The sequence below is a fragment of the Microtus oregoni genome, unplaced genomic scaffold, assembly GCF_018167655.1.
Source record: "Microtus oregoni isolate MIOR12 unplaced genomic scaffold, Mior012 000049F_ref0000343, whole genome shotgun sequence".
In the NCBI taxonomy this organism is placed as follows: Eukaryota; Metazoa; Chordata; class Mammalia; order Rodentia; family Cricetidae; genus Microtus; species Microtus oregoni.
In genome coordinates, this window is record NW_024543223.1 from 4,302,801 (window position 1) to 4,320,351 (window position 17,551).

Below are 17,551 nucleotides of genomic sequence, written 5' to 3' on the forward strand. Positions count from 1 at the left end.
CAGCTAAAACACAACGAATCGTTCCTGCATACATCCCATTCCCACTCTCAGAGCAAAACAATAGTAAGTCCATTTATTATAAAAATAAATGATTAGGAAATAAAGGTGCTTGTGGAAATCCAAGTGCTATTGCAAGGCAATGGCACTGGGTGTATCTCTGTGACTGTTGTGTCTGGGAAGGCTCTGGTGTGCTGGCAACTAGTGCAGCAGACCAGTCTGGGAGTGAGGCACCCTTACTGTACAGCATGACGGAGTTCCCACCCTGGAGAGGACCCCCTGCTGCACACCCTCTTCCAGCAAGCAACACAACTCATGATGCAAGCAGGCCTCGGGATACTCCCACACCAGGTAGTTTGCAGCTCTAAATTGACAGTTGGGGTCCAAATTCCATAGGAGAGACAACATTGATATGCATGTGATGCTCCTGACCCCATCTCTTCTGCTCTGCCAACAGTTCACTCTGACCCAGTCTGAACCATGGCCAAATAAAACAAAATGGCCTACCAGTGCCCCTGCCCATGTGTGGACCCTAGATCCCATTAGAATGCAGCATACAAGGTGAGGGCTGAGTCTGAGGACACCTACCCAGACCCTTAGAGCAGCTATGCTGGTCAGGGGCCACAGTGGGCATGGCGGCTCTGGCTCATTGGCAGCACTCCCACAGGTGCCTGAAGAACGCCTCGCCTTGCTCATCACTGAAGCACTGCAGGCAGTGAGGACACTGAAGGTCGCCCTGACCTCTGTGGGCTGTGCAGACATGCCCACCCTCTGCAGGCAGTTCCAGCTGTTGGGACCCAGGCCCAGGCCTCCAGCCACCAGCTGCCACACGCTCCAGTGCATCCATCTCTAAGTACTTGGCCGTTTTGTTCCCCGCATGAATCCGACAGGGTCCTGGCTCCTGGGAGTCCTGCTGAGAAGTCAAAGGCAGTTTACTACAGGCTATTAGCTAGAAGGCACAAAGCCTGACACTAGGGTCTCACAACTGGAGACACACTATATCTCAGAGTAGAACTGAAATCCCATTGCTTTGTTTCTTGCTATATCACAATGCCTCACTTCCATCAGACCTCAGGTCTTGGTCCACATACCACAAGAGTTTCTCCAAGTAGTATGGAACAAAGGTCAGGAATCAAGGTATTTTACTTGGCTCTCTGGAGTTTCTAAAAGCTTAAATTGGAGACCTCATTCCTCAAATCTTAATGCTTCTTAATGTCTAGACAAAGGTACTGAATGAACAAGTGAAGAGCTCCTACAGGTCCTTGGTCATTTCATGAACAGGCCTGAGTGAGGTTTCCTCCCCTTCTATGAAGTGGAAAGCCTGACTGGAGCCCTCAGCCTCAGGATATTCACTGAAGGAAGTGACCAGGATGCCATGCCCCATACCACCAGAGTGAGAGAAACAAAGCTGGGGGTGCTGTATGTGGCAGGACATAGCCAGGGAACAGGCAGACTTAAGTCCCACAGTACCTCAATATAATTTGAAGTGCTAGACACTCAGAAACCTACCGTGGTAGCCTTGAGTGCACCCTTGGCATGGTCTGGCACATGTGTTCTACACAAATGGCACAAAGCACTATGGGCAGTAGTACCCATTGCTTCTTCTATGGGAGTCTTAATCTTAATGCTTTTACTTTACATTTGCATTTGGATTTTTCTCAGAAGGACGCATACGTCAGCACCACTGTCGTGTGGTTGTTCCCTTGGGTAGAGCAACAGTAGGAGCTTGAGGGGCCACAACTAATACAAAGGCCCTGGTTCCCACCAGAAATCTAGCCTTTGGGGCTGATCAGGAACCCCTCGGAGAGCCTGGCTTGGCGGGCATAGAACTGGTATGGTCATTCCTCTGGCACGTCCCTGAAAGGCTGCCTGAGAGGCCATCAATGACTGTGCATTTAAGGACCTTACAATCACTAAACAAAGGAAGTTATCCCCTTCCTGCCCATGGCTTACAGCTGCCTATGGCACACCACCTGAACAAGCCTGATCTAGAACGGGATGGGGAAACACCCAGGCTCCACCATGTGACATCAAAAGGACACCAGGGCTCTGGGGAGCGTCCTCTATGACTGCTGTAGTCCTCTGGCACACCTGTTGGCCTGTGGACTTAGGAGGGATATAGGTTTCCAACCAAATCCCTCCATTCATTAGAACTGGTGCTTGCATCAGCCCCCTGATGTGAATTTAGCTCAAGGGAACTGCAGAAAGGTATCTACCAGGACCCTGTGTCCTGGTGCAGAGGAACGGAGGCAGAGGCTGATGAGGTCTGACAGCTGCTCAGAGCAGAACAGTGCGGGTGGCTTTCACAGATCCCCAGTTCCTCTTACATCTTATTGGGAAGGAGAGTTTCAAAATCAGTCCTGCCTTCTTGGCCTACTGATTTCCAGAGACGCCTCTCTTATTCAAGCTATGTCAGGACAGGAAGTTCTCTGAGGGAAGCCCAGTGTTTATCCCAGGACAGAAGAGGTATGGACACTAAGTGGCCAAAGTAACAAACCTTCCCTGGGAATTTGAAGAACATGAGTCTATCTGGGCACAGCTTCCATGCTTGAGAGACTTCCATTGACAACATACACCAGCACTAAAAACAGGTGGCGACAGGCCCACTGGCTGTCCTGGAGGACCTACCTCATTTAGTGCTTGGGGTCCGTGTCACACCTCTGCAACATCGTAACTAGGGTCTTTACCTCAAAGATGACAGACACTTAACAGAACTGCCCATAAAGCACTTGGGGCCTGGGATATACTTACATCCCATGGCAACAATAAGCAGGGAGACAGGAAGGGCTCCGGAGACAAGGAGCCTTTATCAACACAGACCACCATGCCAACATCCACAGCTAAATAAAGTATCACAGAGCGGTTTTCTACAGTCACACCGTAGGCCGCCCAGGACAGGTTACTCTGCCCAGAGCTGGGAAGGGCCCATCACTAACAGTAATACATCTCTGAAGACAAAGAGGTTCAAAATTCATAATAAAAAATACTAATTCTAATGGGGGAGAAATTCTCTTGTGCTCTTACCTGTCTCTGGGATGCTCGCGACATCAAAGACAAGACCTTTTCTTCCAGTTCTTGAATCCTACTATGAGCTCGTTCCCGATCTGCCCTTTCTGATTTGAAGTCATCCTTGTAAGCAAGAATCTGAGAAGACAGAATGCTCATTTCTGCTCAAGGAAGGAGAAATCCTTACCTGCTTCTCCCGCTACTCCATGACTGTCCCACCCAGTACCACCAAGCCTCTAGCCGAGGCTGTCCCAAGACTACGACCACTGCCTGTGCTGTCAGTCCTGCACAGAGCCCGAGGACACCTGCTGCTCTAGCATCTGCACTCGCTCCAGCGCCGTGTCCCGGGCCATCTTCACAGTTGCCAGCTCCTGTTTTGCTTCTGCACAGTCATTTATTTTCTCCTCCAGCTGTCTGTTAAGCCTGGAAATCTCCTTCTTCAACAGCTCAGGCTCGGGAGGGACCTGCCGCCTCTTTAGCTGTGCGTGTAACCCTTTCACATACTCGTCCCTACTGGCGTCATAACGCTGCCACTTGGCATTGAGGTCTTCGACCTGAGAAGACAGAACCAGAAGACATGTTTGCTCAGGCCAGCATGGAACTGTAATTATCAGCAGTAATTTACGAAACTACTTCCCTTTCCCTTTCCCTTGGGTAGCGAGAATTCTAAGCCTACCAGGGAATCCTGATACATTATAGTAGCGTCCATATTAAGGGCCTTAAACAGATGTGAACTCAGTGTAATTTTCCTGCCTTAAGAACTACTTCCCAGAAGAAGAGTAAGAAAAGAAAACCCAATACTCCTAGGGGCAGAGGCTCAGTCAGTCAAGTACCTGCTGAGCAAGCATGAAGACCCCGATTTCAGATGGCCAGCATCCATGTAAAAGCTGTAAACCCATGCATGTGTCTGTAATCTCAGTGCTGGGCTAGTGCACACGCACTCAAAACTACTTCTGGATGGTAATTCTTTATATATATATAAAGAATATATATATAATGTATACAATATTCTGTCTGTGTGTATGCCTGCAGGCCAGAAGAAGGCACCAGACCCCATTACAGATGGTTGTGAGCCACCATGTGGTTGTCGGGAATTGAACTCAGGACCATTGGAAGAGCAGGCAATGCTCTTAACCTCTGAGCCATCTCTCCAGCCCCCTGGATGGTAATTCTTACAGTTCTTTCATTGATTATTTAATCTGGAAGGACAAGAGGAAGTCGGGATCTATCCTCTGTGGCAGAAAGATCAGGTCCCTGGAGACCATGTGTATCAAGTTAAAACAGCCAGGGGGCAGAAGCCACCTCCATGTACCAGCTAAAGAAAAACCTTCATTTGCCATTTTTCAGGGTTAATGTTCCTCTCCAGTGGGATGGCAGACACTCACATGAGTCACCTTCTGCTTTAACAGTCGATTTTCTTCCTGTAACTTCTCAATAACGCTCTTGCCAGAAGCATTCCTGCTTGTATGCCCTAGCTACATAAGAAAGAGACAAAGAGAAACCATGTCACTGTGTGTGTATCATGTATAGAAAAGGAGAAGAAGTCAGAGGCTGAGGCCACAGTGCAGCGTAGGAGGGTGTGACTCTTCACTTGATGGAGAAGTAAAATAGATACAAAAACGGACTTGGAAGTCCAGCTCCTCCTGGACCCACTCCCTGCTGAGGGAGGCCAGGAGACAGCAGAGAGTCTCTAGGCATGTCACTCTTGACACCGCCTTTGTTCCTTCCTACCTACCAACATGAGCTATTTGTGTTTTAAACATTCTGTTGTCGTCCAGTCTACAGCTGAGTACCCCAGCTGTAACAAAACTTCCTACTGCCAGAGCTTGCTTACCGTCACAGGCAATAGGAAGGACAGGGACAGAATTTTACTCTCTAAAAGAGACATACCTCTGCCAGCATCCAGGAGGCTTTCCAGGTCCCTGCCATGGGCCTGGCCACAGACCCATCTTGCCTCCTTCAGACTCATCAAGACAGAAATCCTGCCTCGAGACAAGTGAACTAATCTGGATGAAGCAACCTCACTTGTGCTTCACGCAGGGCTGTTCACTCACAGAAGTCACACCCCAAACTAATCCCTAATAGCTGCTGGCTGACCCAGCTGTAAAGTCTGATAAAACTTTTCTGGGGTATACTCTGTACCCCAGAAATTCCAGGCACCGAACAGTACAGAGGACTGTAAATCACTGACATTAGTTTTAAGAATTCCCCTTGAATGACAGGAAGTACATGTCCTAACCCTGTCTGCTGGGAAGCCCCGGATGACTCAGCCAAGTCCAGGGCTGAGAAGTGATACTGACTTAAAAGACATGAGATGCCTGTCTGTCACAATCCAGCACCCACCTCAGCCTGATGATCATGGTGTGAGGCTACTTCAAGATCTTCAAAGGGAATAATATGGTGATACAAACTCAGACAAGAGACCCACTACCTCCTATCCAGCCACGAATACAGCTGTGTTCTCCCTGGTGATCTTGTGAAATCCAACTGAGTTGGGTGCTTCATGACCAAGTTTGTTTCTCTCATGTTGGTTATTGTTTGTCCCCTTTCCGTGAACATTGCCATAGCCTCAGAGAACTGCCTAGAAAGGGATGTACCCAAGTGGCCCTGTGTGGGGCAGTGCACATGAGATGGAGACTCAGTCTGCTCCACTGTTGTGTTCTGATTCAGAAACGTTCCCCAAGGCGCATGGTTTGAAAGCTTGGTCCCCAGCGGATGGCGCCATCTGCAGAGGCTACAAAACCTTTAGGAAGTGTAGCCTAGCAGTCAGAAGAAAGCACTAAGGACAGGCCTTTGAAGCTGATACCCTGCCCCTGGTTCCAGGGTCTCTCTGCCTCTCTGTCTGTCTCTTCCTGGCCTGTCGTGATGTGAGGATCCTCTGCCACGAGTTCTCATTGCCATAAATTTGTCCGTGCCATCCCTGCCATGTTAGACTAAAACCCTCTCTGAAGTTGTTTCTGTTGGTGTCGTAGTCATAGGAACACAAAGGTCACAAATACACCCAGTGGTAACTGAGGCAAGGCGTGCCATATGTACCTGTTTCTCTGTCCGCTCCTCACTGGTCAGTACCACCTGGCAGCAGTAAATCAGGTACCATGCCCAGTACCTGGCCTACACTGAGGCTTGGTCCCATGCTATTCCTGATGAGGACCACTCTGGTTTGCGAGATGCGTCTCTTCCTCATGACTACCTTATGGGCGCCAAAACCTTGGTCATGCTCCTCTCTTCCCCCAAACCGTCCTGGCCTGGAGGCACAGAGGGCTTTTCCTGGGTCCCTACTGCAACCTGTCCCCTCTGTCACCATTTGCTGTCCACCTCACATAGCGTCTACATGGAGGTCATGCTTTTGAGGCATGAAGGTATTCTATGTCATGTGATAATGAAGATGTTGCAGCCCTGAGGGTGGCAGGTCTCCTAGCTTATGCTAGGCCATGTTGCTAGCAATAGAAGTTCTGGCTCTTCATAAGGCTTGTGGGTGGATCAACTCTTACCCCACAGATGCTTGGAGTCTGCAGAAGGCTGATGCTCACGGCTCTTCCAGTAGCTTTAGGCCAGGACTCTGCATATGTGGAGGCCTTGCTCCTGCTTAGCAGTACCGCCTAGATCTGCCTCAGTTTCTGTTTGTTGACTATACATGTGACAACACTTCCTGTAGGCAGCGCCTCTATCCCCAGCTCTTCCTTCCTATCCTCAGTGGCAGAAAAGACCAAAGTGCCATTGCCACGTGCATGCAGGATCAGCTGCAGACAATGCTGGAAGCTGGGGAGACAGGCCACTCAAGTTTCCTGCCATGTCTTCCATTGGCTCTCTCCAGACAAGCTCTGAGAACAGAGCTATGACACCCCTGATCTTGGCACAGGACTAAAGAATGACAGGCAACAGCTCTTGCCACACCAGAGTCTTCACTTGCTTTAGTTACTGCCTACCTCGTCAGCGCTTTTCTCCCCCATGTCTCCCTGCGCGTGCTGTCGTTCATCCAAACATTTGGCCAGATGCTGGCACATGTGGGCAGTGGCAGCCAACGTCCTGCGCAGTTGGTGGGTCTCATCAGCCAAGGAGCGGCACAGGATATCGCTGGCGGCCCTGGCTTGTTCCTTCTCTGCCACACTTCTCCGAAGCAGGACGACTTCCTTCTCTCGCTCATGCTGAGGCTGGCTCATCAGCTGCTGCATCTCCCTCTCTTTTTCTTCTAGTTGCTCAGTAAGTCTCTCAACTTCCTGACAGAAAGTAATTTCAAAGCACAGTTTAGGTGGGTGTGGCGACACATGCTTTTAATCCCAGCAGTGGGGAGGCTGAGGCAGGAGAATCAAGAATTTGAGGCCAGCCAGAGAGACCCTGCTGAAACTGTAAAGGAAGACAGGCAGGTACAATAGTTGTGAAAATGAAAGCAGAGTGAATAATGAAACAATGTTAAAAAGCAGAGGTTCAAAAGCAGGCAGGATAAAACACACCTCAATCCCGGCACTTAGGAAGTAGGAGTACAAGAAGTTCTGGCCATCCTCAACTATATAGCAACTTTGAGGACAGTCTGGGCTATGTGAGGGGAAGAAAGCAAATGTGCTAAAACAGGAAATCTGGCAAGGATAATGTATCACTAGGTACCACTCGCCCTTTGGGTAGGCTTTCCAGAAAATAATAAAGTTAGCTGATGTGGACTATTACTTTAACTATGTAAAGATTGTCACAGTTGTTTAACCAGGCAAAGTTTATTACGTTTGTTTATGCTTCATTTGTTTACACCTGTAAAGATGTAGTACTTGGGCTGCCTAAGGCACCTGGTAGGTCTAATAAAAAGGTGAACGGCCAATAGCTAGGCAGGAGAGAGATAGGCAGGACTGGAGGGCAGCAAGATTAAGTAGGAGGAGGGATCTAGGCTCAAGAGAGAATGAGGGAGAAAGAAAGGGAGATGCCGGGGGCCAGCCAGGCAGGCAGCTGCCAGCCAGCAAGACAGGGAGAAAGAGTTACAGAAAGAAGGGTAAAAAGCCCTGAGGCAAAGCATAGATAATGAAGAGAAACAGGTTAAATTATAAGAGCTAGTGGTAGCTGGGCAGTGGTGATGCACGCCTTTAATCCCAACACTCGGGAGGCAGAGGCAGGCAGATCTCTGTGAGTTCGAGGCCAGCCTGGTCTACAAGAGCTCCATAGCTACAGAGAAACCCTGTCTCCAAAACAGAAAAAAAGAAAAGAAAAAAAGCTAGTGGTGTAGGCATTCATAACTAATAATAAGTCCCCGTATCATGATTTGGGAGCTGGTTGGTAACCCAAGAGAAAACCTGCTACAGTCAACTCTGGAATTTCCATCTTCTCATATCTTCAAACTTCACTTAAATTAGTCTCATTAGGCGGCAGCACACACTGTTAATCCCAACACGTAGGGGGCAGAGGCCGGCAGATCTCTCTGAGTGTGAGGCCAGCCTGGTCTACTGAGTGAGTTCCAGATCAACTAGCGCTACACAGAGAAATCCTGTCCCAAACAAAAATAATAGTAATCAATAGAAATAGAGTATTTATAGCCAGACGGTGGTGGTGCACGCCTTTAATCCCAGCACTCAGAAGGCAGAGGCAGGTGCATCTCAAGTTCTACAGAGTAAGCTCCAGGACAGCTAAGGTTACACAGAGAAATCCTATCTCGCAAAACGAGAGAGAGAGAGAGAGAGAGAGAAAGAGAGAGAGAGAGAAAGAAAGAAAGAAAGAGTTTGCAGATATCATTAGCTCACATGCACTCAGACTGAGTTAGGAGCACTGTCCACTGAGACGACTTTTGACAGATGCACTCAGAGGAGAAGGCCGTGTGAAGACAGGCTGGAGTGCAGCACCTATGCGCCACAGAACCCTAAGGACTGGTGGCCACTACCAGAAGCAGAGGAGGGAAAGAAGGACCTGGCCCCAGGACCTTCAGGGAGCAGACACCTTGATCTGCTGCTTCTAACCTCGAGGGCTGTGAAAAGATTGCATTGCTGTTGCGTCAGCTTCACCATTTGTGGTACGTAGTTTAGAAAACTAATATTGCCTGGCAGCGGTGGCCTTTAATCCCTGCACTTGGGAGGCAGAGGCAGGAGGATCTCTGTGAGTTCAAGGTTAGCCTGGTTTACAGAGGGAGTTCCAGGACTAGTGGAGAAACTTTTTCATGAAAAACAAAACAAACAAACAAACAAAAAGCTGGATATAAAAGTTCATGTCTGTAAATCCTAGCACTTGGGGACCTGAGGCAGGAGGATTGCCAGGAGTTTGAGCCAGCCTGTTCTACCTAATGAATTCCAGGCCAGCCTAAAATATCATTATTTTATTTTTTCACACATGGTCTCAGTCTGTTGCTCAGGTAACCTCAAACTCATGGCCTTGGTCTTCCAATGTACTGGAACTACAGGTCCTTAAGTGGCAATTTTGTTTAACTTTGTTTTGTTTAAGACTTTTTCTGGGGCGGAAGAGATGGCTCAGTGGTTAAGAGTGTTGAATGATCTATTAGAGGACCCTGGTTCAATTCCCAGCACCCACATGGCCCCTCACCATGGTCTGTAACTTCAGTTCCCAGGAATCTGACACCCTCTTCTGGCCTTTACAGACACCAGACATGCACAGACATCCATGCAGACAAAACACTCATACATATAAATTATTAAAAAAGAAAACCAATTATCTCTAGGTTACTCAGGAGTTGAGCCTGAGCCCAAGCTCGCACTCCTGGGTGCTGGGATTACTCGCACATAGCAAGTAGCACAAAGCGCAAAGCCGAAAGGACCATCTTTAACTTTCTGGCCTTAAAATTGTGCTTTCCCACTTTCAAAGATTCCTCAAACATAAACAGCACATGATGCAGGGTGAAGCAGTCTTAACCAGTCCACTCTACAGATGAAGAAACAGATTCACAAAAGCCAGGAATAAGCCTAAGCCATTTCCAGCAGGGGTCCATCTTGTAACCCTGGGACCTTGTCACCGTGATAAATGAGACACCAACCATGTACAAAGACTTGAGCGAGGGGCTGGAGAGATGGCTCAGAGGTTAAGAGCATTGCCTGCTCTTCCAAAGGTCCTGAGTTCAATTCCCAGCAACCACATGGTGGCTCACAACCATCTGTAATGGGGTCTGGTGCCCTCTTCTGGCCTGCACAGACAGAATATTGTATACATAATAAATAAATAAATATTTAAAAAAAAAAGACTTGAGCGATTACTCTCGCCTTATGATTTTATTATTATTGTGCATGTGTGTGTGGTGTGCGAATCTATACAGGTAGGAACCTGAGGACAACTTTCAGGAGCGGGTTCTTTCCCGCCACCCTGGGTTCCAGGGGTCAAACAGGTTGTCCAGGCTTGCACGGAAAGCACTCGTGCCCACTGGGCCATCTCACCAGCCCCTGGATCTTTTAAATCAAAAAACATGTGTATTGCTTGGTATTTTTTTGTCTGTTGATTGTTTTGAGACAAAGTCTTTCGCTCTAGACCAGTGGTTCCTAATGCTGAGACCCTTTAGTACAGTTCCGCATGCTGTGGTGACCCCAACCATAAAATGATTTTCACTGTTACTTCATAACTATAATTTTGCCACTATTATGAAACTATTTTTGAAGATAGAAGTTTGCCAGAGTGGTTGCGACCCACAGGTTGAGAACCATTGTTCTATACAGTGTTGCAGAACAGGTAGAGAGAAACTGAAAGGAAAGGAGGCTAATGTGCCAGAAGCAGGCAGGGCCTGTGAGGCCAGCTTCCAGGATAACAGCATGCAGGCGTACAGTCACAGGCCACATGGTGAATAGCACATTAACCTGGAAGAAGTTTGAGAAATCATCCATCCAGGCCTCAAGTTGCAGGTGGATAGCATAAGGACAAGCTACGGCCTTCTCCACACACACTGGCTACACATCCCCTCAGTATTCTCTGTGGAAGCCCTCAGTGCCTTCCAGTCTAGTGTCCCTGGACAGATGGCTAATGTGGCCATCAGTGACAGCAAGCTAGCAGACCTTTCGCTTTCTACTGTAGTTGTTTGTTTGTTTGTTTGTTTAGACAGGGTTTCACTCTGTAGACCAGCCTGGCCTAGAACTCGCCTGCCTCTGCCTTTCCAGGGCATAGGAGGAGTTCACTGTAATGTCCAGCTGCTCTGTGGGTTTAAACCTGCCTTGTTACTTCAGTGAACAAAGGGCCTCTGGAGTGCGAGAGGTAATAAACCTCTGTCCTCCCACAGCCTGTGACTGAAACGCCCTCTCTCACAAAACTGACTATGGGTAAGCAAAACACATCCACTTTCATGAACTGCTAAGTCACCGAAAGGGTCCTTGGGAATGAAAATGGCAGGGGCTGGAGAGATGGCCACGCTGCTCTTCCAGAACACGAGTTCAGCTGGCGCGGCACAGCTCACACAGCCTATATATAACTCCAGCCCCAGAGACTCTGAACCCTATTCTGGACTTCGCCAGCGCTGACACTCCCATGACACACAGACCAAGACATACATGCACACCTGAAAAATAAAAATGTATCAGGCTAGAGAGATGGCCCAGCGGTTAAGAGCACTTGCTGCTCTTGTACAGGACCAGAACACACAAGCATAGCTCACAACCACCTGTAACTCCAGCTCCTTGGGATCCGATGCCCTCATCTGGAGTCTATGGGCACCACGCAAGTATATTATACATGAAATGAAGTAAATCTTTTAAAGAAAAAATTAAAATCTTTTTTAAAAAATTAAAAATTACAGACACCTTCCTTCTACATTCCCTAGACCAACTTGGGGTCCTGACAAGGCCATTACCACACGTGGCCCACTGACCTGGTACACCCCGAGACATTTCTGCTCCTGGCCCTCTTCCAATCACCTTCAACACACATGCTGCTCAGTCTGTTTCAGCTTTTGTTATCTGTTTTGTGTCCACAGAAAAGTCATCAATGTCTTGCTCCTGTGTGTGTGTGTGTGTGTGTGTGTGTGTGTGTGTGTGTGTCTGTGTGTGTATATTTGAGACTGCCTTGCTATGTAGATCCATCTGGTCGCAAACTCAGCTCCTCCTACCACAGCTTACTAAGTACTGGGGTTAAATAGCTGTGCCGCCAGCCACCCTAGCTCAGAGCCTAATATTCTTAGCTTCGTGGTTGCTTATGCCCTACACATCCCATTGGCATATTTGAACCATTCAAGACACAGTTTTTTACATATGGACTATGGTCTAGGACACATCTGGAATCTTCAAAAGGTTTCATATATAATGGAAAGGGGGTCCAGGAAAACCAACTCTTGGACTGAGTGGAGAAATCCCAGATATCACAAGGAAAGAAATTCCTTTTTCATTGCATCTTAACCGCTAAAGGTTTACATAGCTGTACAGTTTTCTTTGGTGTTAGCATTTTAGGAGGAGACCTTGTGGTATTTATCCTGCCTTTGACCTCCATTGGGTTTTCTTCTTTTTTTAAGCTTTTATTTATTTTTATATATTATTTATTTATTTATTTACTTATTTATTTATTTATTTTGGATACAGTCTTGCCATGTAGTACAAGCTAATTTCAAATTGTGGTCCTCCTGCCTCAGCCTCCTGAGTGGCTAGGACTATAGGCATACTGTGTATTATCCTGCTTCTCTTTGGAATTCTTCTGAATCAAGCCCAAAGCAACCATAATAGAAGCTGTATGTTGTTCAATGTTTCCAGTGCTGTGCAGATTTGATCACCTGTGGTCTCCTGTCCCTTGTCATCTGCTTGGAGACTTTTTTCCACTTTGCTTTCTAGGAAGTATAAAGCATGCTCTCTTGGAACTCTAATTTGTATATACTCTTGTTAAATCAGTTCCCTATAATCACAATATATCTACCACATATGCATGGTTATATCAACCATTTCTTTAGTGAAAGACACACGTAACTCATCATTTGTTTCACTTTGCCATTTTTTTCTTCTTTAAGAATTGTGAGCCAGGCGGTGGTGGCGCATACCTTTAATCCCAGCACTTAGGAGGCAGAGGCAGGCGGATCTCTGTGAGTTTGAGGTCAGCCTGATCTACAGAGCAAGTTTCATGATAGCCAAGGCTGTTACACAGTGAAACCCTGTCTCAAAAAACCAAAACCCAAAAATAAAAAGAATTATGTTTATTTATTAATTATTTAGTGTGTACACAAAAGCCTCTTTGCCTTAATATGAATGTGGAGACTATAAATAAACGAATAAGCAAATAAATTAATTAAATAAAAAGTTGGGCATGGTGGCACATGTCTTTACTTCTAGCACCCCCACAGCAGAGGCAGGTGGATCTCTGTGGGTTTGGGGCAAGCCTGGACTCCACAGTGAGTTCTAGTCAGAGCCACATAGTGAGACATTGTCTCAAAAAGCCAAAACAGAGTTCCAGAGGTACAATGAAACCCTGTCTTGAAAAACCAAACCCCTCAAAAAAGCCAAAATAAATGAATAAATAAAGTCAAAGAAAAGAGGAAATAGGCTGGCCTCAAACTCACAGAGATCCACCTGCCTCTGCCTCCCAAGTGCTGGCATCAGAAGTGTGCGCCACCACCACCCAGAGCGGCTTTTTATTTGTATATTATGCATCTGTATGTGAGTATGCATGTGTGCTTTTGGGTAACTGTGGAGTCCAGAAGAGAATGCTGAATCCCTTAGAGCTGGAGTTAGAGGCTCTGGTGAGCCTCTTGACACTGTGATCCAATCTTGGGTCCAATCTTGTGTTCTCTTAATTGCTGAGCATCTTTCTAGACCCACATTGTTTGATTTTACAATTAAAGCCAGTTGCGGCTGCTTTCCTTTGTTACAGATGGAGAACAAATGATTTAAAACACAACCATGCTGCATTCACTGGTAAAATTCAATGACAATAAGAGGTAAGAGAAAGATAATACAGAATTTAAAGTGCTACTGTATCTGCTTTGATTTGACAAGCACATGGCCTTCTTGACATTTGCCAAAACTGTGCTCACATATCTGTCATCACGGAATGTGTGACATTAGTTACTGTGGTGGCTTGAATGAGAACGGCCCCCATAGGCTCAGAGAGTTCAGTGCTTGTCGCCTCATCGGTGAAATTGTTCTGGAAGAAATGTTGCCTCTGCCTCCCAAGTGCTGGGATTAAAGGCGTGTGCCACCATGGCCCAGCTTGTTCAAAGTTATTTTTACGGGGTAACTTTTGATACATATGTCTACTGCTAATACATTAATCAATTGGTTTTGGCAGACTTGAGAAGCCATGCGGTAGTTCTGTAATATTTAAAGTCACCACAATGTTAGCAAAATTTCCTAAATAAAATGGCAAGTAATTCTTAAAATCCCCGAACAAAACCTGTATGTCAGAGGACGTAGGACCACAGACTGGTTCTGTCTGGGGCCTCTAGAGAACTACAAATAAATCCCAGTTGCTTCATGTGGGTGCATCTGCACTGAACACCAATGGCCACCCGACTGCAAAGGCAGTTCTGTTCTGATTGTGAGGAGCTCCCTTACCCTAACTGCTCCCACTGATATTCTGGTGACAAATTCTGGGGTGTCTTCAGATCTCCACTCTGTACCCATCTGTGGCTCCTGATGTCCACAACACTAAATTGGTGGCACAGTCCAGGTGAGTTCTACACTCCCCTCGTGCTCTGTTTTACAACCCTCCTTCCAGAAGGAGGGAGCAGTGGGGTGGGGAGGCGTCTGATTGCTCTTGGTACTTTAAATACAGACAGAAAACAAAGACAGCATAATTAGAGTAAATCTGCATAATAAGGATCAACTCAACAATACCAAGTATAAATAAATGTCTTCGCAAAGGAAGACCAGGCAAACGTCTTGCAAAAAGCATATGGGATTATTTTATTCTTTCCTTTACTTTTCAGATACTCTGAATTTTACCATCAAAAACTGCATTCTTTTCTCCCTCTAAAATCTTGTGGCCAGGCCTGGTGGCAAAGGCCTGGAATACCATCTACTCAGGAGACTGAGGCAGGAGGATCCAAAGTCTATCCCTAGCTGGGATTCACAGTGAGTTTAAGGTCAGTTTAGGTAACTTAGTGAGACCAGGTCTCAAAAGTAAAAAGAGAGCTGAAGATGCAGCTAAACGGTAGAGTACTTGCCTAGATGTGTGTGGGGCTCGAGGCTCAGTCCCTAGCACCGAAGACGGTGGGGACAAAAATAAATCTGGCTGTGGGGGTGAAATCATGGAAACAAACATTACCTTTGGCCAGCTATTCTCCTTTCAGGCCTACCTTCTTTCCTGGGAAAACCAGGATAGCCATGGACCAAATGCAAAAGCATGCCAATTATCCCAAACATCGGGGAAGGGCACAGACTTACAGATAACACTTGCAGGGAAAACAGTTCCCTTGCCCCAGTTTTGTGTGCTTACATTATCTCATAGAAACCAAATAACACCAAACGACAAGGAGGACCAAAGAACGCACAGATTGTCAGACTCTTGGCAGGCTCTTCCTGTCGCTTCTCCCAATATAATACTAAAAGCCACCAATCAAAGACTTGGGTCTTCTCTCTGAGCTCCATCCCTTGAACCCTATGCATCTCTCAGGTCCCTGGCACCCCACACAAGGTTCAGAAACCCACATTCCACAGAAGACCTCCCTAACACAGAATACCCAAAACCTGCACTCATAACCCAAACACACACTGGAACATTCCCCAAAAAGCAATGCCTGTATGTCCTTGAGAGCCTCTAGTGTCCCTCAGAACCCTGCACCCACCCCTGAACACCAGCCCTCCTCAGAACTCCACCTCCTTCAAACCTGGGACCCTACTGTGGTGGTCTGAGTAAGAATGACCCCCACAGGCTCATGTGGCACCATTTGAGAAGGATTAGGACGTGTGGCTTTGTTGAAGGAACTGTGTCACTTACGGTGGGCTTTCAGGTTTCAAAAGCCCACAGCAGGCTCTCTCTGCCTGGGGATCAGAATGTAGCTCTCAGCTACAACTCCACAACCATGCCTGCTTGCAAGCTGTCATACTCCTCACCATGATGATAATGGACTAACCCCTCTACAACTATAAGCTCCCCCTCAGTGAAATACTCTCTTTTATAAGAGTTGCCTTGGTCATGATGTCTCTTCAAAGCAACAGAGCAGTGTGAAAACAGTTACATAACCCTTTGGGGTGTGGAGCACTGACTGGAGAAGCTCACTACCAACAGAACTATGTGTCCAAGACTACCTCAGTACCTCACGCTCCACAGATCCCTGTACTCCGGGGTCCCTCCAGTTCCTCGGATCCACCACACAGACTTCATGAGCAAGTTTCACTCAGCTGTGCCCCTCAAAGTCGAGAGACCCGGGGGTCGGTCCCAAACTTACCACCATTACATGTCCCTCAGAACTGCTCAGAACCTGAGCCCCTGTGGACCTGGTACTTCTCAAATGTCCGCACCCCTAACACCCTGGTGCTCACTGAACCCCGTGGCCCAGAGACGCCTGGTCACCTCAGTGCGTGACATCCCTCAGGAGCCTGGACCCTCCAGACTCTCGCCCTTCAGACCCCAACCCCTCAAGGTTCCCTTGCGCCTCAGATCCCCGCACCAGATGCCTCACATCCTCGCGCAGGACTCGGTGCCACCCGAGGCCGCTGGGGCAGCAGCGCCCGCCCACACGTCCCGCACCTGGCGCAGCTGGGTCTCAGAGGCTCCTTCCTCCCGCCGCCGCAGCTGCTCACGGAAGCGCTCCACCTGATCCAGAAGCGCGTCCACGAGCGACGGCGCCGTGTCCCCTGACAGAGCCGCTAGGCGAGTGCGGAGGCTCGCGATCAGGGCGTCGCGCGCGGCAAGCTGATCCTGCAGGCGCTGCAGCTGCTGGCCGGCCTCGTGGTACAGGCTACAAAGCGCGGCGGCCGCGGGCGGGGTGCGGTCCCCAGATGACATGGCGGTGGACTTTCCTGGGGACCCGGGCACCAGCAACTTGTGAGCGTAGCGGGAGCGACAGCCGGCCTTCCCGGAACTTTTCCCGCCTCGCCCCGCCCACTCCCAGGAGCCTAATCAGTCCCCACCCACAGATGGCTCCGCCCCCGCGCACAGCTGGCACCGCCCCCCCTCCCCTGTCTTGACGCACCAGCTCAGTGCAAGAGGCTGTCTGCCCACAGTTCTAGGCTCATCACGGCGGCCCTATTCCCTCCGTCTGAGGAATTTTCTCGAAATCAAAACCAGTCGGCGACCAGGATTTAGGGTTCGGTTTCCTCTGGTACAGCTGCTGAAGGAGAGCAAAGAAATCTAATGACTTCAAACATCGGACGTGGAGTGTGGTCAGGTTTCAGTGCTGGGCTCCTTCCTCTTCAGGGACTTGGCATGTGTTTTGTCACGTAGGGACGCCGAGCTCAGAGAGGACTTCCCATCCAGGATGCATGGTGGGTCCCAGAGCCAGCCACCAGACCCCAGGGTGCGCCTAAATTCGAGTTAGGACGGCCTTAATGCTAGAAGCTGTTCTTAGAGCAGAAGACAGGAGGTGCTGGCCCCTTCCTTCCCGCAGCCTCCATACAAACTGTGTTTTCCCATTGGGAAATGTCTCCTCCCCCAAAGATCCGCCGGGAGGATCTTTCAAAGGCTCTTTGCTAAGGTCTCATTGGGGTCCCCTCATGTGAGGATGCATTTCTCC

General features: G+C 48.2%; 1 protein-coding gene across 2 annotated transcripts; it reads right to left on the reverse strand.

Annotated features, from left to right (window-relative positions):
• Nucleotides 1-39: 39 nt before the first annotated feature.
• On the reverse strand, nt 40-16,901 carry LOC121436480 (TNFAIP3-interacting protein 2). 2 transcript variants are annotated; one of them, XM_041636426.1, is made up of 6 exons: nt 16,567-16,901; nt 6,930-7,220; nt 4,389-4,478; nt 3,309-3,557; nt 3,022-3,141; nt 40-907 (listed from the first exon to the last, which is right to left on the reverse strand). In XM_041636426.1, exons 1-6 carry the CDS (start codon nt 16,822-16,824, stop codon nt 644-646), a joined length of 1,272 nt encoding a protein of 423 aa, XP_041492360.1. In that variant the 5' UTR covers nt 16,825-16,901; the 3' UTR covers nt 40-643. The 2 variants fall into 2 exon arrangements, with proteins under 2 accessions (XP_041492360.1, XP_041492358.1); XM_041636424.1 differs by having other exon boundaries at nt 40-910.
• Between the last annotated feature and the right edge of the window lie 650 nt (nt 16,902-17,551).